This window comes from Melanerpes formicivorus, unplaced genomic scaffold, assembly GCF_026170545.1.
Source record: "Melanerpes formicivorus ecotype bairdi unplaced genomic scaffold, bMelFor1.0.p_v2 SCAF_4, whole genome shotgun sequence".
Lineage (NCBI taxonomy): Eukaryota > Metazoa > Chordata > Aves > Piciformes > Picidae > Melanerpes > Melanerpes formicivorus.
The window spans coordinates 19,585,778-19,611,224 of record NW_027142356.1 but is presented as its reverse complement, the minus strand read 5'-3'; the positions used below and the strand labels follow the sequence as shown (position 1 = coordinate 19,611,224).

The window sequence follows — 25,447 nt, the reverse complement described above, 5'->3', positions numbered from 1 at the left end:
GGTGGTCTACTTGCACAAGCTGTTTCCCTCTCCAAACCCAGGTGTGAGGAGCCACACAGTTCTGAATCACATCTCAACAAAAACTTAATATGACTCAAACATACCTCCTGGGCATGACAATTAATAAAAACTTCATGTCCTGCCCTTGCTTCTTCTCACAAAAGCATAGAATCATAGAAAGGTTTGAGTTGGAAAGAACTTCAAAAGGACATCTAGTCCAACCCCCTCTGCAGTAAGCAGAGGCATCCTCAACTAGATCAGGCTGCCCAGAGCCTTCTTGAGCCTTTGAGTGTCTCCAGGGATGGAGCCTCACCTATCTCCCTGGCCTTCCTGTTGCAGCGTTCCACTACCTTCATGGTAAAGAACTTGATCCTAACATCCAATCTAAATCAACTCTAGTTTGAAACCATTGTCCCTCATCTTATCACTACAGTCCTTGGTAAACAGTCTTTCTCCATCCTTCTTGTAGGTCCCCTTCAGGTGCTGGAAGGCTGCTATTAGGTCTCCCCAGAGCTTCTTCTTCTGCAGGCTGAACAACCCCAGCTTCCATACCAGAGGTGTTCCAACCCCCTGATCATTTTCATGGCCTTCCTTTGGACCTGCTCCATCAGGTCCATTTCATTCCTCTATTAAAGTGCTAAAGAGCTGGACACACTAAAATTAATGGGTTTGGTATGTTTGGGGTTTTTTTTTTAGATGTGAGATTTCTTTATCACATGGTTCATTATAGAGTTTCATTACTAGCCTATCTCTCTCCTAAATTTCCAAGTATTTTTCTTGTTCTATTTTGTTGTATTTTATTTAAAGCTGGCAAATGGAAGCAAACAGACAGCCTCAGATTTTTTTCAAAAATAGTTGGTGTAAGAACTTGCATGCTTACACAGTTATATATTTGCTTGACTGGGGCCTGATGCACATTTTTTTTCTGATTCAGCAACACTCCATAGAGTATGAAAAAAATGTATCATGACATTTAAATTTTAATATTTTATTTTCCATGTCTTAGAAATTTTCAATATTTAACCTAAATAGTTTACAATAGCCAGTTAATAGGCAAATAGTTTACTCACTTAAGAACTCTGTTATCCATTCCTCCTCTTTATATGCTAGTAGTATCAGACCATTTTTTTCAAACCAAGAAGGAAATAGCTTTCATATTTTATAAAAAATACTGAGAAATTAAGCTAGACAGATCTTGAAATGCAAACAAAAAACTAACATTGAGTTTCTTACTATAATTCAGATTTCCTAGTTGAAATACTCAGATTCAGAAGGAGGTAAAGGAGCTCTTATCATCTTCATTGACCTTATGGCTCATCAGATATCGATCCCATGACTACCATACCAAGCAGAAAGTAAGAATTTGGTCAGATCTGTACTAGCTTCAGATAGCCCAAGAAGATACTACTGCGTTTTTCTTTGTTTTAGAGAACCATCACAGCAGTTTCCTTTCTAGCTACCAGAAAGAGCAGCGGGACTTACAGCCAAGAACTGTTTTGGGAGTCCTAGATTCATAACAAAGGTGTGGCAGGTGGACAAAATTTGAATGGCAAATAGCACTTGAAAGTGAGAAAGGCAGCATCTCATCTCCATTATGCCATGGTTCAAACCTAAATTCAGCAAGCACTATGAATGTCTACCTCATACAGACAAAATTTTGTTAACTTCAGCACCATACTGTTTTTTCATACAATTGCCCTGGCTGCTGCTTGGTCTGAAATTCAGAGTGCTGGAACAAATTGCCACCTTAAGCAGATACTGACAGTTGCTTTAAGAGACTATCTTTCCTAGCTCTCTCTTAGTTTCTGTTGCTATGCACATTCTTTAGTTCATGAAACTAGAAGAGATCTTAGCTTACTATCTTTGAAAAACATCTGGGATTTCAAACCAAAAGAACTCCTGTTTGCTTCTCAAATCAAGTCTATATTTTTGTAGGTGTTATTTCTGAAAAAGTTAATTTCTGAACATTAGTCCAATAAACACAAAAAAGATAAGACTGGCAGGTAATTTATCCCTTGATCATGGGAGAAGAATCAGAAGTGCTAGAGAATGAACTGTACCTTGTGGCGTAATCTTACTAAGGGATGATAGGGCCTGAAGTCATATCCTTCCTTGGCTGGCCATCCATCTGCTCCCAGCAAAATGCATCCAAGAAGTAAAAGAGTTGACCACCACATAAACATCTTTACAGGTCTGTTCCTGTCAAAATAAAATGAAAAAATTCAGTGACAGATTTCAAATATTATTTTGGCACAAGTCATATTATAAAAATTTAAAATACAGATATTTCATTTCTGGAGTTGAATAAATACAGTAGAAATAGGGTAGTATATCTGGCATAATAGCAGAGAGAAAAAAGAAGAAAGGTAGTAGTATTTGGGAACACAATATCAATTTGATTGTGCTGAACTAAACTTTTTATTGTCAAAATTCAAAACTCACATAACAGGCACTACCAATGTTCCACCATTCCACTACTTAGAAGCAAATCCAAAATCACAGATAACATCTGCACAAGACACTTCAGGAAACCCCATAAATATTTTTGTACTAATGACACTTAGTGAATGTTGGTTGTCTTCAGAAGTAGTTGTTTCAAACCCTGCTGTTGGCGCAATTTTGCACATATGTATTGCTCCACATTTGTCTAATGTTCTTTTGCAATGAACAAGAAAAGTATTGTCATCCTAGAGGCAACTTTTAAATAACTTTTACCAGGTATTTCACAATCTTGCAACAGTGTCTTTAACTGTGAATAGAGAAGAGTTCAGTAACTATTCTTATTTGCATAAACAATGGCACCATGTTAAAATTTATGTAAGAACACCAAAAATCACAGGTTTCAAACAAACTTGCGAATCTTTATTATGATGCACTGAAACATTTCCTTCAAATGTTTCCTTTTTACGTAAAGCTTTATATCACAGTTTGCTTAACACAGTCACAGGTTGAGTTTAAACCTGCTGTAGTAATTCAAAACCATCCTGCCTCATGCCACCTTCAAAACGAAAGTGCTGGCTGGAGCAAAGTATTACAGGGCTTGAAGCTCAGAGTGTTGCTGCTTCTGCGTTGCAGTTTTGTGGGTGGTGTTCTTTTCCACTGGGCTGGCTGCTGCATGCTTGAGTGGAGGAAACTGTTTTGTCTTTGGCTTCTGCCTCTGCTTTTGCTAAGGTAATTTTAGAGTGAATGATCTCGAACTTATTTATCTCAACCCAGAGGGGGGGTTTGTGTTACTTTCCCTCCCACCTATGTATGGCGCAGTGGCTTGCTTGTAAGAGCAAATTGTATTAACCCAGGACAACATATTTCAACTTCACAAACTGAAACGCTATTTAAAGAAATTAGGAAGGAGAAGGACAAGGCCATTCTAAACAGCTGATGCAATTTTTTAAATTTTTTTTCCTCAAAAAGAGAACCTTAGCTATTTGCAATTTTAATATTAAACAAGAATGTTAAAGTGACAGCATGAGACTTTGTGTTTTAAAGGTACACTTCAAGAGCAAATACCAGTATCTATCTGGTTGATTGCCGACGGTACGCCTACAGCATGCAATTATGCACAGCTATAGATCTCATCGACTTTGTCTGCACTCTGTCCAAAAGTTTGTCATCCTGCAGTCATAACAACAACCCAGTTTGTGCTGATAGCAATGTTCTGATATATTTTAAACAAAGTTGTAAAAAAAAATTGCTTTCTATTCTAATGAACAAAAAAATTGATTTTTCAAGATAAAACTAGGCTGGTTTGATCAGCTGATCCTACATCATCCAGCTACTGTGATACACCGAGTGACCCATTGAATTCTAGTTATGATATTGAATATTACATACTGGTATTAGAAAGGGAGATACACAGCAATCTGGAAGAATGCATAGAACTTTTTCTAACTTTAAGGGCCTTGTCACTGAAATTGATGTGCAAGTCATTCTGTTTAGTATTTATTATTTAGTCCTATAATATGGGACTGAGATGAAAAACTTCTATGCTGGTAGACTTATGCATGAGCGTTTGTGTGGGTTTTTTTTCCCCCCCTTTCCACCTCACTCTGATCTGGTAATATAGAAATCTCCACTAAAAATAGAGATATACATGAAAAAGTAGAAAATTTCATAAGCGTGCCCTAAGAGCGCAGAGTGTGTTCAGAATGTTAAAGTCTTACCTAACATATCCTTTATAATAGAAAATCAGCTGAGCATAAAATGTGAGCAAATTGGCACTTGTGAGCACTTATCCTGTATCATTTACAGTCATGCTCCTGGCAAAGCTGTTACATGAACTGTTGTTTTGACTCTCATCATTCTTCATATAGCAGTAGTCATGACGGTTGCCCAAAGGCAAGGGCTACACAGAATTAATTCCTGGGGAGATACTGAAAGTACTAAATAGTCTCTAGTCTAACCTTTAGTCACAGTCTTGGTAATGGGACCTTGTATAAGTCTGATGCCCATCTCTGGGGATTAGTAAAACTTGGTAAAACCACTTAACAGTTGCTGTTCCATTCTCCTTCCAGCTGACTTTTACCTGCTCGACTAGTATTCACACCTTTAACTCAAACTCATGCTTAAGATTAATATACCATTCTATTTTGAGACTAATAACCATATTTAAGATTTCTTCCCATTTATCACTGTTTATTCTAACAGTTCCCACTTCAAGTACTCTTATTTTGGTACTCTAGCTTTTCTAACACACGTAGTAGAGCTATGTCTCATAGGAGAGCTCTTGCAGAATATATTAAGCAGTGAATTATTTGAAACAAAGACAACAAGCTCTATTAGAGAGAGAGAGATTTTTTACATAACTTCAGACTTGTTCTTTACACCTGTTCAGTCACTGTATATTAAGGTGATGACAAAAAAAAAAACCATGGTGGAAGTTTTCTCGAGTTGCCCTTGCGCTTACATCAAAACAGAACCGTTAATCAGATGCTACAGCGGACTTCTGCTATGTGATTCTGACAACAAATCTAGCTCACTGACTTGAAGCACCAGAAAAAAAAAATTAAAATTCAGAACTCTGAGAACTCATGTTAACGGAATGGCATTTTTCTTAAATGCCTCTGTGTTAGTTCTCAGTATCACTGTTATGAAAAAGTCCATTACAAGAAAGAAGGGAAGGGGGGGGGGGGGGGGGGGAAGGCAAAAAGTAAAAACAAGAATAATCAGAATCCTGAGTTTTAATCTCATAGAAAACACCATCTTATTCATGTCTGTCAGGAAAAAAAATAAAAAAAAGGTTTTGAAAATAGTTTATTGTTGACTTTTAAGGTCAGAATCAGATTAGTTTAGAAGTTATGCATGCTAAAACTAGCTATTCACAGTTGAACCTTTGTCTCCTTTGTGCACTTGTGGAATATTTCTCTGTACAATGAAAATTAGGTTGTCGAACAGTCATTTCACTGACGACAGTAAGGGCAGCCACATTCCACCAGCCTCCCATCTAAACTGCATATATTTTAGCCTCATGTGGTGTAAAAGAATAGAGTCCTTACAGTTTTGAAAATTGCTTGATCTTGAATGACTTCTCCTTTGTACATGTCCAAAAGAAGAGAAAATTATTACATGCTCAGTTCCTGACTTCATTGCCTGTTATTTGTACGACAACTTAAAATGTAAATTAAAGGAGTCAGCTCTTTGGACAGATGCCACATAAAATCCCCAAAGTATGTAGGGTGTCTGCAGTTACTATTTGTCTTTTCAGAAAGTAAAAAAAAAAGAAACCCAAACAAATAAATAATTTTTTACAAATATCAGAAATTTTCTATTGAATTGGCTGCAAACCAAAACTGCTACCAAAACCGCACCTCCCCTTAAAGCAATGCTACTATTAACCATTTTTTTTGTGGTTTTTTTTTTAAAGTGTCTCTCCTTAAAGGTCTATACTGTCAAAGAGTTGAATTAAAGAGAATGAATAAAAATTAGTTTTGAAAGCTTCATTACAGTTCCAGATTTTGTTGCTGTGTATAAACAAACAGTAAGAAATAAGGTAGGCATTCTGCATATTCATGATACCTAAAATAATTTGCTTCTTATTTCTGTTTGGAGGTATAGCAGAAGTGGTGAATAAAGGATTTTTGTACATTTCTTTTAATGATTATATTTATATAATAATTTGCATAATGTTTAGAAAATATATACCATTTTCTCCCCTTGCTGTAATCTTCACAAACAGATTAAAAAAATGTATCATATTATACCCATCCATTTCCAAATGTGAGAATGTATACATACATACTGTGGGCAGAAAGAAAAAAATCTAATTCATAAAAGCTGGCTTAGCTAGAGTTTATAATGAAGGGGGAAATAGATACTTAAATACAAGAATGTCCTATTTTAAAAGGTATATATATTTAAAAAGAGGAAATTTCCCACTTTCAAGGACATTGTTTCAAACATTCCTCAGCTATTATACTCTTGTTCTGTGTTACTAGATGTTGACTAGCCAAGATATTCAGCATTAAGAACAAAGACATAATTCATTTTAAAATACAACCATACCACCCCAATAAACTGATTTGTTGAACTTAATGTACCTGCAAATTATTATAAATGAAATTTTAAGCACTGGCTAGATAACTGCACTCCTCATACCTTTAAGAGAGAAGATACATCAGATATTAACCTGGTACTATGTAAAAAAATAATTTTCAATATATCAAGGAGTAGTACTGTATACACTCAGGACATGCAAGGTTTTGGTTTCTTACATACTATTACTCTGAAAAAATAAGAATAAATTTAATTATTTTGTGTGGTTTAGAAGAAAAGAACTGAAGTTTTTCACTATATTCAGTGTTATTAACAGGTTAATAACACAAGCACAGTAATAAATATAAACCACATTTCATCCCCTGAGACATTGAGGACTGCATTGTATGTACCAATGGATGCAAATACCTGTCAGGAAAGAACACATTGTCGTCCTTAAAATGTTTTTATCAATCATTACAGTTTCATGGCAGACAGGAATCTGCAAACCAGGTATTTTTTGTATAAACAGTGATTATAATATTACATAAGCTCTGAACAATTGGCAGAAGTTTTAACCAACATTACATCTTCTACCATTAGCCTGCCTCTACTCTAGACTAGTGCCCCTACATCTTCATGCACAGTCCACACTCTCAAAAACCTCACGAAGTGTATCTTATCTCCAAGCTGGCCATCCCTTCACATTAAAAAATTAGTCTCTTTAAAAGTAATCACTGTATCAGATTCTTTCTATGAATGCAGCCATACTCCCTATCTACCACGTTTGTCCTTATTAAAATGCTAGGAGATCCCAGCATCATGATGGTGGCTCTCACCTTTGCTGCCAGCTTTCATGAACAGCACACCTCATCTAGTCACCCTTCAGCTCTCTTCCAGAGTGGCCGAACCAGAGGTGTTAAGTCACCTTAAACATGTTCAACTGGCTTGGGGCTTGCAACAGCAAAATGCAACTCTACCACGGCAGCCAACAGCTCATACATCTGTGTACCAATCTGTTCTGTCTCTTAGAAGCTACTTTATGTGGTTACAGCCAGTGACTGTTCAAGCACACACTCTTCATCCTTCACCCAGTGAAAGAGACTGGCAGAGTCATTTCAGAACAGCCAGCAATGCTGCTGACAGCTCATGTGCTGGAACACACAGGCAGAGAAATACACTTTTTTTTTTTAATCTCATGAAAAGCACTCACCCCATTAGATTAATCCTGCCTTCTGATGACTCCTGTCCATCTCTCCCTCACTCCTTTCCTGAGTTAAATTGCAAATTATCATGCTGCACAGGCAGAGCTTGAAGCACATACCCTTGCACTTCTGGTCTTGTACTACCACATCTGGTCTTTGCGTGGACATTACAAACATGTCAGTTGGCTCAGAAATGTATCACAGCACAAACTCCAAGTCTTCCTGGTCTCACAGTTACTTTCTCTCTGCCCTCATGCTGCTTGCACTGTCAGGTGTTGGTGGATGACAACAGAAGCCCAGAGACCAATGTTTGTGGAGGGCTGCAAGCTAAAGGCAGCTGCTCAGGGCTTTTCTAGAAAAGCTTTCCTGGAATTAGGCCTAAAGGCTTACAGGTGGCTCATGTGAGCACAGACACAAGTGGCCTGAATGTGCCAAGGACATTTCCAAAAGGGCAAAACAATTATAGCACAGAGGAAGCTGGGACACTTATTAGGTGAAATCTTTTCTGCTAACTTCATGCTCTAATTTAATATTACGATTTTAAGTATATTTATTTATTTAAAGAATCACACCAAATGCCTTGATGTCAGTGAGAAATGAGAATTTTAAACCTTGCTCATCATGTCCTTCACAGGATCTCAAGCACAAGAAAGCAGAAAAACTATGGGGTACTATATTTCACATATCTCAGAGGAGCTTTTTTCAATAGAACTGAGTTGTGCCCGTTGATCTAATTTTTTTCAAAGACTTCAGTCAGCCTCAGGAAAATGGTGTTTTTCCCATCACTGATATATACAAAGTGCTAGCTTCTGGAAGTTATACTGAGAGCAAAACAGCCTCTTTTGTCCCTTATTAAGAAAGCTTATTACAGTTGGTAATATCCTAGAGGATTAATGTTTGTCATCATGGCACTATGTGAAACAATGGGAATTCAACTATGAAATCAGAACTATCAAATATGCCAGCTTAGAACTCAGGCAAGTATTTTGGTACTGCTGAAGTTTTACAAAGTTGGTAAATTAACACCTAACAGCCTATCGTGTAACTGTGTGCTCTGTTCATGATAGAAAATACAATTATTTCTTTTAATTTAGTCTTCTTAAATAACATACTGCAAACTCTAATTAAACGTAAGCAGAAACAACAGCTGCTGGCTTTGTCATAGTAAATTAAGCATACTTTTGACCAAATATATCATCCTAGAGAAGGCAAAATGGCCACTCCAAAATAGTGACTGTTAAATTAAAGGCTAAAATTCTTCCATATTTCCTATGATATGCTAATCTATCACCCTCACTTCTCCCTTTTGTTATTCAAGGATATTTTGGGGTTTGGTAAAACACTAGTTACCAACCGCACCACTGAATCCTTGTTGCTACTGAACTCTTTTCATGAATGCTAAACCAAAATATACTTACAATTAATTCAAACTACAATGCTAATTCATAAAATCTCTTTCTATTAAGTAAGTATTCTGACTAATATTATGATTTATCCCTTTATATCTATGAAACTTGCTCTCTTGAAGTGCTCTAGCCAACAGAGATGGATCCTATTCTTGTTACAGAGTGAAAGGCATTCTTCAGTAACAGATGGTTTAAAGTCAACACACCTAGGGATTGAAGCTCAACACCACCATGAAAATGGCAAAGATTGGAATAGACAAATTTGAGGGTTTTATCTTTAATAGGGTTTTAACTAACAAAAAAAAAAAAAAAAAAAAAAAAAAAAGAACTAAAGAAGGAAAACAGGCAGTAAAAAATAAATGCATAGAGAGAGAAGGTAGGTGGTTTGGGGTAGGAGAAGTAATGCTTCAGTAGCCTCTGCAGCATGGAAGATAATTAGAGGAGATATGAGAGAGAAGTGCAATATGGAAAATTCTGAGACATGCAAGGAATCATGAGCTCCCTTGCCTCCTTGAACACAGAAGAATGCTTAGTAGAAGGATATGGATTCACCCTAGTGTGATGAAGAGCAGTAGACACAACAGTAAAAAGACTGATAGGTAATATCAAATCATCCCATGACAGAGAACAGAACAGAATAGAATAGACTAGACCAGGTTGGAAGAGACCTTCAAGATCATCACGTCCAACCTATCATCCAACACCACCCAACCAACTAAACCATGCAACCAAGCACCCTGTCAAGTCTCCTCCTGAACACCTCCAACGATGGTGACTCCACCACCTCCCCGGGCAGCCCATTCCAATGGTACCACTGGATCAAATAACAGTTCGACCAGTAACCAGAAGGAATAATGAATGTTCAGCTGTTTAAATAAACAGGAACTTTTGTAGCTGAGGGGCATCTGTGCTTATCAGGATTGAACCAAAAATGTATTTGCCCTCCAGTACTTTCACCCAGTTCCATCATTAATATAATTAAGTCAACTACGGATGAAAACCAGGCCTAATTGAAAACAACTCTTAAATCCACATTTAGTACATTGGGTGCTGTGCATAGAACTTAGTGACAATGAAGTTCCACAAGGATAGTAATAAAACTCTAAAATTCATTCACTTCTTCACTTCTAAACTTCATTAACTAAAAGGAAATCCGAAGTTGCTTCTAATAGTCTTTAAAAGAAGTCTGTGTCTGATAATCCACAGAAATAACACTGATAGTCTTCTGAACTTGAATTTCTCTTTTTTAATTTAAGTGCTATGGAGTCTTTCACCTCTCTTCTTTTTTACTTTGCAGAGACTTGTCTCTCTTTCTTCTTTACTGCCATAAAGGTCAGCTTTCTTCACAAGCCTCAAGTCAGCACAGTCAGAAAGAAATGCAGTAAAAAAATGTAATTTTCTGTCCGTCAAAAAAATGGCTTGGGTTACTAGTTCAACTGAGGAAGTGTCCAGAACCTGTCAGCTTAGCTGCATTCTTAAGAATACTAGAAACAAGTTTGAAGTTTTATCTTTGACCCCAATTTGAATTGAAACTCTTATGTCTGCTAGACTTGCTGCTTCACTTGGACTTTAATGTCCAAGTGAATAAAAGAAAGATCTTCTCCTCTTAGGTAAAATGAAATTAATAGACTGAGCAGAATATGAAGCAAACACATACAGCTCTGAGAATTTACAGAGCTAAATAAAACCAAACTACATTGTCAAGAAAAAAACAATTGTTGGGTAACTGTGACAGCTGATTCAATCTCATATATTCTACTAATTATAGTAAATTTAATTAATCAATATAGATCATATTAATTTTTCATTGAACAATTTCAGTCTTCTTTAGATGTTGCATAGATATTTATAATAACATAATAAATTTCTCTTTGCCAGGTTGAGGCAGATCCTCATTTGCCTCCCACCAGGGCAGAAAAAAAAAAAAAAAAAAAAATTAGACCCACACAAACGGATTGCAGAAGTGATGGAAAGTTTAAATGGAAAAGCAGTGAATGTTTTACAGAGAACTACAAGTACAGTGACAAAAGACACCCAAAGCATACAGAGTCCCTTGCAGCATACCCAGAAGCATCCCAGCATTTCCCTTCTCCCTACCCAAAGGTATACCCAAAACCCCCAGGGCTCTTTCTTCCCCTTCTCCTCCTGGCACTAGACTTAGCCAGGCCCAAGAGGCTTTGAGAAAACTCCCCTTCCATTACCAGATAGGGCGCATCTCCCATGGGAGCAGTGAGGGAAGAAAGAGGAAGTAAGAGACTTTGCAGATAGATTTATAGGGAGCAGGACATTATGGGTATGAAATAAGCTATTTCTGTGTCCACCCACTGGGCTAAACACCCAGGGCACCAGAGGTGTGTCTTGTGTGGCAGCAGCAGGAGGCACCCAGCCTAAACTACCACACTCTTACACAATCCCATTCATTAGGATCATAACCTTAATTTCCTGCTATGTTTTAGCTGCCTTATTCTATTTTACAGAGTTTTATTTCATATGGTTTTATATTGCTCTGATCTATCTACTGATAGCTATATACTGATAATAGCTGACAGTAAATCAGAAAATCTACAATGTCCTGATGAGCTTGTAGCTAAAATAGATTGTAAGAGGTTTTTTTCCAATAGTTCATTAGCTAAAGAAACTGTAATTTCTAGAAATGTTACGGGGATAAAACAAATGAATTTAAGAAGGTAAACATCTTCTGTTTTATTTATACAATAGAAATACAGGTAAAAGCTAATGTAAAATTGACTAGAATTAAGTTTTGACCATCTGTGGTGCCAGGAAACACTGAGAAGAGCCTCTTAAGAGAAAAAAAAAAAAAATTACATTTTAACAAGAAATTGAATCTCAAGTGACTTAAGTACAGCCATCACCAGAAAGTATATATTACATCTGGTACAAACTATATAGACAGGAGCATCTCACTGCTCATCTCACATGAAGTCATTGCTCTGAAACTACAACCTCAAGAGTAATCACTCCATTTCCTTGAGATGAAAGCTTACGCTCCCTTTCTCACCCCATCATAATACTGTTCCAAATTTACAAGTCAACCATGTAGACTCTGGAGTTGTCTAGAACACCTCTGTGAAGTACCACACTGCAACAAGGAGACACTGCTCAAGATCACATTCCTACTGCTCAGTCCTAAAGGCTGATCAGATGAATAGTGGCAAATGTCCAAGTACTGCAGCTACACACAGGCCCTTTATTGATGACTCAGTTGCTATCAACAGGAATGTGTCCTCAGTGCTGACACAAAATAAGAATTGAAAGTTCCTCTTACCTCTGTATGTTGAAGATCTGGGAATGCCTACTTTTCATCAATTTTTTATTATTTTTTTTTAATTAATCAGTTCCTTACTAATCATTCTTGTATTCTCAAAATCTCTCATTTTGGCCCTTCCTTTCTTTCTCATCTTCAATATCTGAAGCATATAATTGTGTAAATGATGCAATCTGTATATTCAATGGAGAGGGATAATAATTTCTATCACCACAAGACAGCACACAAATCACCTTGACTCAGCTGATGGCAAACCCAAGTCAAGCCTTCTTTGCCTCCTCCAAAAACAAGGCCTGGGATTGAGTTATTACTGTAGCAATAAAAAGTTCCAGCAGAAACAAGAAGATGAGAGTGCCGACGAAAGATAAAGGCAGTAAATACAAGGGATTGTACTGAAAAATCAGGTTAATGGTTCCCCTTTTAGACATGAGCCAGCTGATTAAGGGAAAGTGGATGATGCTAAGGAATGTGAGGAGGTGTTCCTTGTAGCAGTGCATACTCCTCATACTCCTTAATTTCTTACTTATTCAAGGATTGCTAACACTCAGAGCTGGCACTGCAGCCAGTAGCTGCAATTTCTGTGTTGAATGCTCAGAAACAAAAGAGCAGAACCATTGCTGCTCTCTCCCAGTAGTTGGCTCCTTCAGGCAGCCTCCTGTGCTTAAAGCAATCCCTGACAACTCAAACTGCAGTCTCCCATGTGTTGGTCCCTGTTCACAGCCCATAACATCACTTCAGCCTCTGAGTTCCTCAAACTTCCAAGTGCACAATATGATAATACACATTGGGGGAAAAAAAGAGAGTAGTGCAATTAAAAGAATCCAAAATTATCCCATATTTCCAGAGTCCCCTGACTTCTTTGAACACCAGTCATGACAGATAGCTTGGATTCAGGTCTACATTTTGCCCTAGTTTGTGGTATTCTAAAAGCCCAAGGGAGATGCATATCCAGAAAGTAGATATTTAAAAACTACTCTAGAAGAACTATTTTGTAGAATTTTTTGTTGTTTGGTTTTAACTGTAATAGGATATCAGAAACATACCTGCAGATGTAGCTATAACACTGTTTCCAACAGTCTCTTTCTAGAATTACATTCCCATAAGGCCATCATCACCCACTTGAATTTATACCACAGGGAGAAAGTATCCCAATAGAAACACTGACAGGAAAGCCTAAACTTACATATTTGGGGGTAAGGGGTTGAATTATTTACCTTCACCTAGGTAACTGAAGTCATAAGACTGTGCTGTTCTGTTCAACTTTTATATGGGACAATTATTTTTGCAGCCTACTGTATGCTCATTGTAACACAGTAGTTCAAATCAATTTCAAATGATTTTGAAGAAAGCTTGTTAGTTGTATTAGAGCTTAAGACGATCCTGGGCTAGAATACTGCAACTGCTAATGACTTGAGGTGGTGCACAGCAGTAAAAAAGGTTAATTTATAGCCAGATCAACTCCCTAGTCCAGATCACCTCCCACTTATATGAACACCATTGGTCAATAGAAGGAAAGAACGATCAATGGATATAATAGGATGGAAGGGATAGAAGTGGCCCAAACACAGACTAATTAATACTCCTAGTCTTGCTCTCTACAAGTCTTATAATAACAGAAAATTTTCCCTCTTTCTTTTTTAATTTGTTTTTCTTTTAATTGAACACACTGTAAATATTTTCTAATCTTAATTCCAGTGCAGGTTGCATGATGATGAGAGCCCAGTATGTACTTACATATTTAGTCACAGTGTGCAGATACATAGCTTATTCACCAATTCATAGCTTTACTTTCCATATTGTGTTGAGGTGAACACAATAAACTTTAAATCAATACACTTAAAATATAATTGAAATGCTGTTTAAGAAAGCTCAGTACATGAGTATCTGTCTTATATAGCTATTGACTATAAACTTGACTCTGAATCCCACAGCAAGAAGGAATATTTTTCTGCCATTGGACTCTGAATTATCTAGAGAGAATTAAGAGACTTTCATTGTGCAGACAATATTTTCAATGTTTTCTTTTGATTATGACACATTAACTTAGCCTGACATTAACATCCATTCTAAAGCAGCATTATTGAGTTTGAGGTTTTGTTTAATTTAAAAAAAAAATGAGTTAGGTTGGCATTGTGGGTCATAACAGCCCCTGGTGAGCACCCAGTAATTTATGAGACTTCTTTAGTAGTAGAGATTTTTACCATTGATATTCTCTTGCTAAAGTTGCCCACTGGCTCAGATGGCCAGAAACAGCATTCATGGAAGGATAAAGTAAAGGAAGCAAATTTCAATTTCAAAACAATGCCATAATTTTCATCACAGAAGTGTTCTTTTAGTAATTATGTGTGGAGCTGCACATATGGTGTCTGATTTATCCTCATATTTTCACTGATGCAAACTTACTATCATAATATTAGTGTAAATTTTACCATGCTAGTTTTCAGTCAGTTTGAGAGCACAGAAAAAAAATAATTTAAAATTTTGTGGTTTTTTTTTTTTTCTTCCATGAGTAGTTTCACATATTTTTTTTTTCCATTCAAAGCTGGGAGAAAGAAAAGGAGCCACAACATCACAAGACTACCTATTAGGGACTTCCCTCCTTTTTATCTGTAAAGAAAACTGCTACATCATCCTTTGACTTGTTTTTGGTGGGTCATTAGAATAAACAAGGTTTAGAATTAGAATAAACCAAACCAGGTTGGAAGAGACCTTCAAGATCATCGTGTCCAACCCATCAACCAATCCAACCCACCCAAACAGCTAACCCATGGCACCAAGCACCCCATCAAGTCTCCTTCTGAACACCTTCAATGACGGCGACTCCACCACCTCCCCGGGCAACCCATTCCATAGCGCAATCACTCTTTCTGTATAGAACTTCTTCCTAACATCCAACCTGAACCTCCCCTGGCACAGCCTGAGACTGTGTCCTCTTGTTCTGGTACTGGGTGCCTGGGAGAAGAGACCATCATCCGCCTGTCTACAACCTCCCTTCAGGTAGTTGTAGAGAGTGATAAGGTCACCCCTGAGTCTCCTCTTCTCCAGGCTAAGCAGCCCCAGCTCCCTCAGCCTCTCCTCATAGGGCTTGTGTTCCAAACCCCTCACCAACTTTGTTGCTCTTCTCTGGACTCGTTCCAGCAAGTCAACATCCTTCCTAAACTGAGGGGCCCAGAACTGGACACAGTACTCGAGGTGTGGCCTAACCAGTGCAGTGTACAGGGGCAGAATGACCTCCCTGCTCCTGCTGGCCACACTGTTCTTGATGCAGGCCAGGATGCCATTGGCCCTCTTGGCTGCCTGGGCACACTGCAGGCTCATGTTCAGCCTACCATCAACCAGCACCCCCAGGTCCCTCTCTGCCTGGCTGCTCTCTAGCCACTCTGACCCCAGCCTGTAGCACTGCATGGGGTTGTTGTGGCCAATGTGCAGAACCCAGCATTTGGATGTGTTAAATCTCATGCCGTTGGATTCTGCCCATCTGTCCAGCCTGTCGAGGTCTCTCTGCAGAGCCTCTCTACCCTTCAGCAGATCAACTCTTGCCCCCAGCTTGGTGTCGTCAGCAAATTTACTGATGATGGACTCAATGCCCTCATCCAGATCATCAATAAAGATGTTAAAGAGCACAGGGCCCAGCACTGATCCTTGGGGCACACCACTAGTGACTGGCTGCCAGCTGGATGTGGCACCATTCACCACCACGCTCTGGGCTCGGCCCTCCAGCCAGTTCCTAACCCATCGCAGTGTGCTCCCGTCCAAGCCATGGGCTGACAGCTTGGCCAGCAGTTTGCTATGGGGGATGGTGTCAAAGGCCCATGTGTCATGTTCTTCTGATTTAGGATTATTTCATCAAGGTTTTTGCCCTTAGCAGATGTTATGATTATTGACTTACAAACCTAGTCAATATGAAAAACATACAATATGCTGAGAAGCTACTATCTCTACATACTCACTGACAACAGTGATAGCAATAACTCTTTTCAGCAAATTATATTCCTTCGTACCCTCCTTAATTTGCCCTGTCATATATCAGTGGTTCCTACCAAAGGTCACCTCAGAAATCCAGTTCCAGTGGGACATGGAATGCTAAACAACTCCAAAAATTTGTAAGTATTTTCCTTTCTTCAAAACACTGAACTGGTCCTTTCAGAAATACAAATCAATTGCAGCTTCCTTCTGTTGCATGATAGGACAAGAGATTGATAATGAAAATCAAAATTATAATCTGAGGCCTAAAGAATCACATATGTATAGGAAATTTAATATAAACCTTTACTTTGAATCTTTACTTAATTCACGGAGAAGTCAGGTGTAGTACATGAATTAAGAAAAACATTCAAATTCATTACAGTCTGCAAGTCATATCACAAACTTTAATTTGTATCTCAGAAACTATGATAATATGGCAGTGAGGAGGCATTATTTTTTGATGTTGCTTTCTTCAGAGGCTTTGGAAATAAGTCACATTTTCAGTATAGCTTTATTACTTCTTTATGTATACACCAAGATAACTTCTTTATGTATACTAAGACAACCTTGGAAGCTCTTCTAAGAGTTTACTTATTTATGGAAGAATACTGAGAGCCTAGAGGTCTCAGATGAATGTGAGCATCACACAAACTTTTAAAGGACATGGATATATTGAAATATTAGATGTTTTGTCATGAAGGACACCAGCTTTAAGGTCTGATGCCTGAGGTGCTCTACTAATGTTTCAAATTAAATCCCCAAGGTGCACCTAACCTCCCCCTGTCCCACTGGCTGCCACAAGAACATACAAATGTAGACGGTTCAAATATTGTTGTGGCAATACTCTACACATAAACAGAAGAGAATCAGGCTATTATTAGACAGTAGGCTAAAATGTAGTATTAGCTAAGTAAAAAACTGTTTCCAGTTCAAAGAATAATTAGTGTAATACAAAAGCTAAATCTCCTGAGCGATGTTAATTATGTTTTTTTTCTTTTAGTCTCCCAAGGAAAGAACTAAAGTGGTCCATGCAAAAATGTGTAGAACACTTTTTACAGAATATTACATTTTATCAAAAACAGCCTGAAGCAAAAATCATAAATTCTAAAATAGAAATAGAATTTTCTTGTTTAAATAATACAACAGCACTAATTGTTCCTGGGTTTCTGTATTGCATAAGAATATAAAGGTAGTATAAATAGAATACTGAACATATGCGTTAGAAGACCAATAAATCAAAAATTAAAATATTAATCCTTCACTATACTAGTTAAGATCAATTCTCCTTAAAAGGTGAGGAAATAAATATAAAAATATGATCCAGCTTCAAACTGTCATAACCTGGTGCTGTGTCTTGCAGTTTATTTTAAATAAGAATTGTCTCTGTCAAAGGACTTGATAATATGTAAGAACAGCAATGTGATGAACTGTATTTCAATCTGAAAATCAGCACTCAAGATTAAAAACATTGACTTCTCACTGAAGGTGAGGTTATGACTAATGTTGGCTGCTGCACAGAGAGAGGGAGGACCCACAATACTTAATTCCATTTTACAAGGACAAACCAAAACTACTGTTAGGAAGAGCCTCTCTTCCGTCTCTGAAGGGACTTGTTCTCAGATTTCATTCTACAAGGTCAAGAATCTCAGATCTTTCATAAAAAGTGAATAGACATTAAGATGCCATACAGACCTTATATCTTAAAAAGGCTTCTGCTTTTTAATGACTTAAGGCTTGAACCAGATCATTAGAAGGGAAAAATTAGACGCAGCTTAGAAATGGTCATGCAGAAATGACCAAAAATTGGTCTAAAATGCACCAAAATAACTATTCTTCTCCTGAAAGCAAAACGCAAAAGCAGACAGCACTTTCAAAATTAATATGGTACATCAGTTTTTACTTACATACAATAGTTTATTTTCTGCTACAGTAATAGAAAGTTGGGCTGCTGCAACTCTAAAAGGTTGTGATTTGCTCATTCATTCACATGTATTTGTCTTTCCATTACACTAGTTTGTTTTCAGAAAGCATATATTAATATTTGGTGTTTATATAGAAAATGTGTTTTAGTAAATTTTACATGTGCAGATTGCAATCTTTAAAATGCAGGAGAAGAGAGGAGACTTGAGGAGAGGGAACTCGAGGAGAGGACACTCGAGGAGACTCGAGGAGAGGAGACTCGAGGAGACTCGAGGGGAGGAGAGGAGACTCGAGGGGAGGAGAGGAGACTCGAGGGGAGGGGAGGAGAGGAGACTCGAGGGGAGGAGAGGAGAGGAGACTCGAGGGGAGGAGAGGAGAGGAGACTCGAGGGGAGGAGACTCGAGGAGAGGAGACTCGAGGGGAGGAGAGGAGAGGAGACTCGAGGGGAGGAGACTCGAGGAGAGGAGACTCGAGGAGAGGAGACTCGAGGAGACTCGAGGGGAGGAGACTCGAGGAGACTCGAGGGGAGGAGACTCGAGGAGACTCGAGGGGAGGAGACTCGAGGAGACTCGAGGGGAGGAGACTCGAGGAGAGGAGACTCGAGGAGAGGAGACTCGAGGAGAGGAGACTCGAGGAGAGGAGACTCGAGGAGAGGAGACTCGAGGAGAGGAGAGAAGAGGAGACTCGAGGAGACTCGAGGAGAGGAGAGGAGACTCGAGGAGAGGAGAGGAGACTCGAGGAGAGGAGAGGAGACTCGAGGAGACTCGAGGAGAGGAGAGGAGACTCGAGGGGAGAGGGGAGAGGAGAGAGGAGAGAGGAGAGAGGAGAGAGGAGAGAGGAGAGAGGAGAGAGGAGAGAGGAGAGAGGAGAGGGGAGAGGGGAGAGGGGAGAGGGGAGAGGGGAGAGGGGAGAGGGGAGAGGGGAGAGGGGAGAGGGGAGAGGGGAGAGGGGAGAGGGGAGAGGGGAGAGGGGAGAGGGGAGAGGGGAGAGGGGAGAGGAGACTCGAGGAGAGAGGAGACTCGAGGAGAGAGAAGAGAGGAGAGAGAAAAGAGAGAATAAACCAGACCAGACCAGGTTGGAAGAGACCTTTCAAGATCATGGCGTCCAACCTATCAACTAATCCAACCCACATAATCAACTAACCCATGGCACTAAGCACCCTTTCAAGTCTCCTCCTGAACACCTCCTACGATGGCGATTCCACCACCTCCCTGGGCAGCCCATTCCAATGGGCAATCACTCTCTCTGTGTCGAACTTCTTCCTAACATCCAGCCTAAACCTCCCCTGGCACAGCTTGAGACTGTGTCCTCTTATTCTGGTGCTGGCTGCCTGGGAAAAGAGACCAACATCCGCCTGTCTACAGCCTCCCTTAAGGTAGTTGTAGAGAGTAATAAGGTCACCCTTGAGTCTCCTCTTCTCCAGGCTAAGCAACCCCAGCTCCCTCAGCTTCTCCTCATAGGGCTTGTGTTCCAAACCCCTCACCAACTTTGTTGCCCTTCTCTGGACACGCTGTACTCTCATAGAGTTCATACAGGGAACAAATACATCCTAGGAATGGTAGCCAACATAGGCATTTTCATGCTGGTCTTGACTAGAGGCCATATTACTATGCTTTCCTGGAAAAACAAAAGAAAATAAACAAAGAAACAAAACCCCTTTAGTGGCAAATTATAGAATACACAATTTTCTTCCCAAGCTATTTTACTTCTCCTCTTCAGTTACTTATACATATCTTGTCTTTACATGTAGATTCATACTGTAGCTTTTCTGAATGTTGGGCATCAACATCTTGTGTTAGATCACACCTCAAGTCTTGTTTTGGGCCCCCTAGTGCAAGAAAACTATGGATAAACTGGAGCAAGTTAAGGAAAAAGACAATGAGTATGAAATTAAGTGGGAAGATTCAGATTGGATATAAGAAGCAAATTTTTAGTTATTTTGCCCACTTTCTTGCTGTTTATTTACCTCCCCCCAAAAAAAACCTGTTAGATATGGTGGCATTTTGATAAATCCAATACTTCTGTTGCTTGTGTTTCTTGGTATTACTAGAAGAGTGTGACTACCACCAAATACAGTCCTTATGCTAAAGGATTATTTATATAATTGTAACATGGGATGGTACTATATTAGGCCTTTAACAGGACAAAAAAAAACCTGACTTTTTTTAACTGCTCTTGCAGATGAATTAAAACTTTTGTTGATGTTCCATAATGACACAAAAGTGTGGGGTTGTATCAGGAATAGTGTGGGCAGCAGGAGCAGGGAAGTCATTCTGCCCCTGTACACAGCACTGGTTAGGCCACACCCTGAGTACTGTGTCCAGTTCTGGGCCCCTCAGTTTAGGAAAGATGTTGACTTGCTGGAACGAGTCCAGAGAAGGGCAACAAAGTTAGCGAGGGGTTTGGAACACAAGCCCTATGAGGAGAGGCTGAGGGAGCTGGGGTTGCTTAGCCTGGAGAAGAGGAGGCTCAGGTGGAGGCTCAAGCTGCACATGGGGAGGTCTAGGCTGGATGTTAGGAATAAGTTCTTCATAGAGAGGGTTATTGGCCATTGGAATGGGCTGCCGAGGGAGGTGGTGGAGTCACCATCACTGGAGGTGTTTAGGAAGAGACTTGATGGGGTGCTTGGTGCCATGGTTTAGTTGATTAAATAGTGTTGGATGATAGGTTGGACACAATGATCTCAAAAGTCTCTTCCAACCTGGTTCATTCTATTCTATTCTTTGGTTTGTTCTTTCCTAGTAATTATGGTTGACAAAATCTACTATAACTTTTAAGTAATATATATTATCACTTACAGTGGTGTTTTAAATAAAGTTTATGGAAGAATATATTTTTTAAAATACTAACAATTTAGCATGTTCAGCTTTAAAGCATGTCATAATCTGCAAGGTACTTGAAAAAGAAGTTTATTTCCACTACTCCTTATAAAAGAAGGAAAGTTTCTAGCTGGTTTTGTTTCATCACTCATTGCTTTGTTTAAATGTAATTAAAAGTATAATGTTTCAAATGAAAAGTTCTGTTATAAGTTATACATACGGTTCAGAGTAACAATGCAGAAAGTATCTACAATATTTTCTTTCCAATGGAAGCATAAATATGCAAAGTACTAGAAGTCTGTATCCTTTAATGAGACCTTTTAGTATGGAATAACATTTTATCTGATTAGTGTCATGAGGTGTTTTAAGATTATTATTTCATTTCTTTTTGTAGGTGTAAAGAACTTTGAAACTAAAGTCTATTTCAGAAACTTTTTAATATGCTGATTTAAAAATTGCAGTGGGTTTTAACACAAGAATGGCTATTCAGTGGTAAAAATATTGCCAAATTACAATAAGCCTTATTAAGTGGAAAATAAGATAAAAGCTCACTCTAACAGAAAATGAAAGAAGTATTTTAAATATTTTTCGTCATCCAACTAACATTTTCAAGTACTTTATAATACAAAAAAGTCTTTCTGAAGCCTGGTCTGAAAAGCACTGCTGGACACCAATCTCAATTAATTCAAATGCAAATAAACTGTGAACTTCACCCTACTTCAAGCAGTCCATGCAAGCATTGCCAACTCTTTGCTCATTTAACTCTTCAGAACTTATTTTCTTAAGATTTGCACAATGGAAGAACACAGCCAAATAATTAATCACTAACTTCCCTTAGCGTATGGAAAAGGAGTGATCAAACAGACTTAACTATAATCGTTACCAGGGTAGTAAGAGTAAATATCTCCATACATATTACTATCAAATAAGGCTAAAAATAGATAATAAACACATATTTTCAAGTCGTTCCCCTATCCACAAGGTAAGAAATCATGTCTGGCTAGACCACAACAGTTTGAGCAATGTGAAATTACTTAATTTCATCCCTTGGCCAATACAACCAGAGGTATCAACAGCAAAGAGGAAATGGCAAATGAGCATTTTTGCCATTCTTCTGCTGCATTAACTGTGCAGAAATCTAACTGCACTGGCCCATCCAAATTAAAATACATCCATTAATAAATGTAAGTGCTGGAAAGGCAAACAATCTACTTACTAAGAGAAAAGGCATTGTAAGAAGAGTTACTCATTTACCCCAAAACTTAAAGAAAGGATTTGTAAAACAGCACAAAAGAGACTTAATCCATGAGTTTGATTTCTCCTGACTATGTTCTGTAGGCATTAGTGATCATAGAGGTGTTAGAAGGCGTTTCACACAACACTGTTTTCAAAGCTGCTGTTCATCCACAACTCTTATTCAACCCACAGCCTTCTCAATTATCTCTTTACTACAAAGAGAAAGTATCAACTTACTGTTTCAGCTTTCTTTTACTAATATAAAGTTCTTTGTCTTCCTTGTCTACCAAGAAACAAGGAAAGGCACACTGTATTGAATATTTATAATATGTTATGCTAACAACTTCCCAGCCTTTTCATTTGCTGACTATTCCCTATGCATTAGAAAAACAAGGGGGACTATAAAACAGGATTAAACAGATTTTCAAATAATTTAAAATTAAATACCATAATAGGGCAACTTACATTGAATAATTAACTATTATTTTACTGCTTTTGCTCAGAAAAAGTTCTTCCCCTTCAGCCTGTGATTCACTTCTGAGATATTTAATGTCCTGAATTCTCCCATAGTATTTGCCAGTCTGGAGAAAAATACTCAGAATTGGCTACCTACATGTCATTTAACCTCTTCCCTTTGACATTTGTAGGCCCAGAACTGTTAAAAGGCAGAAATCTTTGTATTTGAGCCCCAGTTTTCTATTTAAGTTTCAAATTAATGAAATCAAGCAGAGCCTTCCTTTCATTATTATTTTATATTCTCTGAATTCAGAGAAGAGTGGCACGAAAATTCTTTTTTAATGCTATATAAAGCAACGGTCTAGAACTTCATGCATTTATCTCAAGAAAATAAAAAGTTTACTATTAGAGACATAATTTATATGATTGTAAGAGTTGTTTTTTTCAAGTACTGAATATCTTTGCATTTTTAAACAAATACTGAGGATTACGGGATAACTTCCATGAAAAAATATATCAGGATGAAAAACTGACATGATTAGATAGATCTAGAACACACCTAGAACTGATCAGCCATAGCATTTGGGTTTTTACTGAGTCACCATTTAATGTTAAAGACCTGCTAACAGCTAGTGATCTAATGCAAACATAGTTAATCTGATAGGTTGTACACATGTTGAAATTAGCAATAATTATATGTGTATAGGCCCTCACATCTTTGTGTGTTGGTGAGTGTAAGCAGGATATGCAAAACATCCCTTTAAGCAGGGGGGTTCCCTGAATACTGATTTTATGACAAAACCCCTCTCTCAATTTGTTAGTTCTGCTGTCAGCTATTTGGGCTTTTTTTATTCAAGTCATTAGCATGCATTTTTTTTCAGCCTTTGAACAGCATTATAAAATTAAAGATCTCAGAACTACACACTATAGAAAATCACATCCTTATGAGCATAAAAATGTGCTTGAGGAAGGATTACTATTGAGGGGAGATTTTTCTTCTTAGAACAGGTGACCAAAATGGCTATGGACCACACTTGATGTATATTAGAATGCCGTTTCTTTGAAACATGAGTGCCAATTTACTTCCTTGAGAGTACTTTCAAATGTCCATTTTTTAAAACATGATTACATAAAGCAGCTGAAAACAAATGAAGGCCAAATTTTAGAAGATGCAATGAGACATATGATATATATTTAAAAGCACAAAATTAATGTCTTAGGATCAAAATTCATCATCTGATTGATGCCTGTAAAATGATCTCAACAAGATCAACTCCTTTTATTTATGCAATAAGGGATAAAGTCACTTTCCAGTTAACATGACCATGTGCAGCAAAAAAGATTACTCAAATGAACAAGAATTTGAAGATTCAGGCCATTTATATTTACAGCTAAATGTGAAATGTTTGCCCATATATGGGTTGCGCTGCTTTGGTGGTTTTGGTTTAGGATTTTTGTGGTTTGTTTGTTGGTTGGTTGTTTTTTTACCTCAGTTAATACACTCTTCATACCATCTTCCTGAAAACTAACTTTTCTGAAATATTTTTGCAATGTCTGCTTTAGAAAGCAAGCATGCTTAATCTTCATACTTCAAAAAAGTATCATTATTTAAGAACATATCCAAACATTTCAAAGTAAATTAATATTCTTGTCAATGACAGATGATAAGAACTGTCCTAGATGATGAGTAGAATATTAATGAGGCCTTGCAATCAGTGCAAGTACTGTGTAATAATTTTTCTTTCTTTCCCTATTGTTTGATAGGGGAAGGTGATAATTGCTTTATAATTCAAGGGGGTGGGAGTGTGGTGGTGTAGTGAGGAGGGAATATTAACACATGTATTTCCTAATTCTACCTAAGTTTAAAGTCCTGGCAACCTAGTCTCCTCAATTTGCTTGCTTGCCTGCTTTCAGCTTTAGTCCTCAGTAGGTCTGTACTGCTGCCCAATGGTTATCTTTATATTCTAGATGATAAAAATGTTCAGTAAAAACAACCCACTTGAATCAGGAATAAAAACAAATAATAAAAAATGTTACAATAACTTGAAACAATTTCCTTTTATCAGTTTCATCTACTTGGCAGAAGTTACCTCACACAGTTACCACAGCTGCTAACACTTACGCAGGACAACTATGTAAAGAAAGAGTTATGGTTGGTTTGGGTCACGCTTCCAAAGAAAATTCATCACAGCTGCAAGAATATGAAGTGCTATATAGAATCACAGAATCATCATAGAATCAATAAGGTTGGAAAAGACCTCAGAGATCATCAAGTCCAACCTATCACCCAACACCTCATGACTAACTAAACTATAATGATAACAAATATAAGGTGATGACCTTATTTGCTTGTTTACTCTCGTCAGCAGCAACAGCCCATTCTTTCTGGAATCAGCCTTAATCTCAGACAAAAATCCCTGTGTGATGCCCTACGTGTGCAGAAATCCCTGTATGGCACGTTGCCCTGAACATGTAGAAATCTCTGTGTGGCACTCAGCTCTGTGATGCAGAACTCTAACAACTCAGAGAAGCAATAGAAAATACGTCTGTGAAGCAGAGCACCCTACCAAGCTTGTGAAAGGTAAACCACTGCTGAAATGGAGAGACATTTTATCTGCCCACTCTTCCCAGTTCCATTCATTACTGACAACAGCAGTCTGACATTGCAACCTATAATGCAGCATG

General features: G+C 38.1%; 1 protein-coding gene across 4 annotated transcripts in view; it reads right to left on the bottom strand.

The window, feature by feature from the left end:
- Nucleotides 1-25,447, bottom strand: part of FSTL5 (follistatin like 5) — a 254,115-nt gene that overhangs the window by 227,574 nt on the left and 1,094 nt on the right. For all 4 annotated transcript variants that reach the window (XM_068137176.1, XM_068137179.1, XM_068137177.1 and 1 more), the window contains exon 2: nt 2,061-2,199. In XM_068137176.1, the coding sequence (XP_067993277.1) occupies nt 2,061-2,183 (123 nt within the window). In that variant the 5' untranslated portion in view covers nt 2,184-2,199. The remainder of the gene's footprint in view (nt 1-2,060; nt 2,200-25,447) is intronic.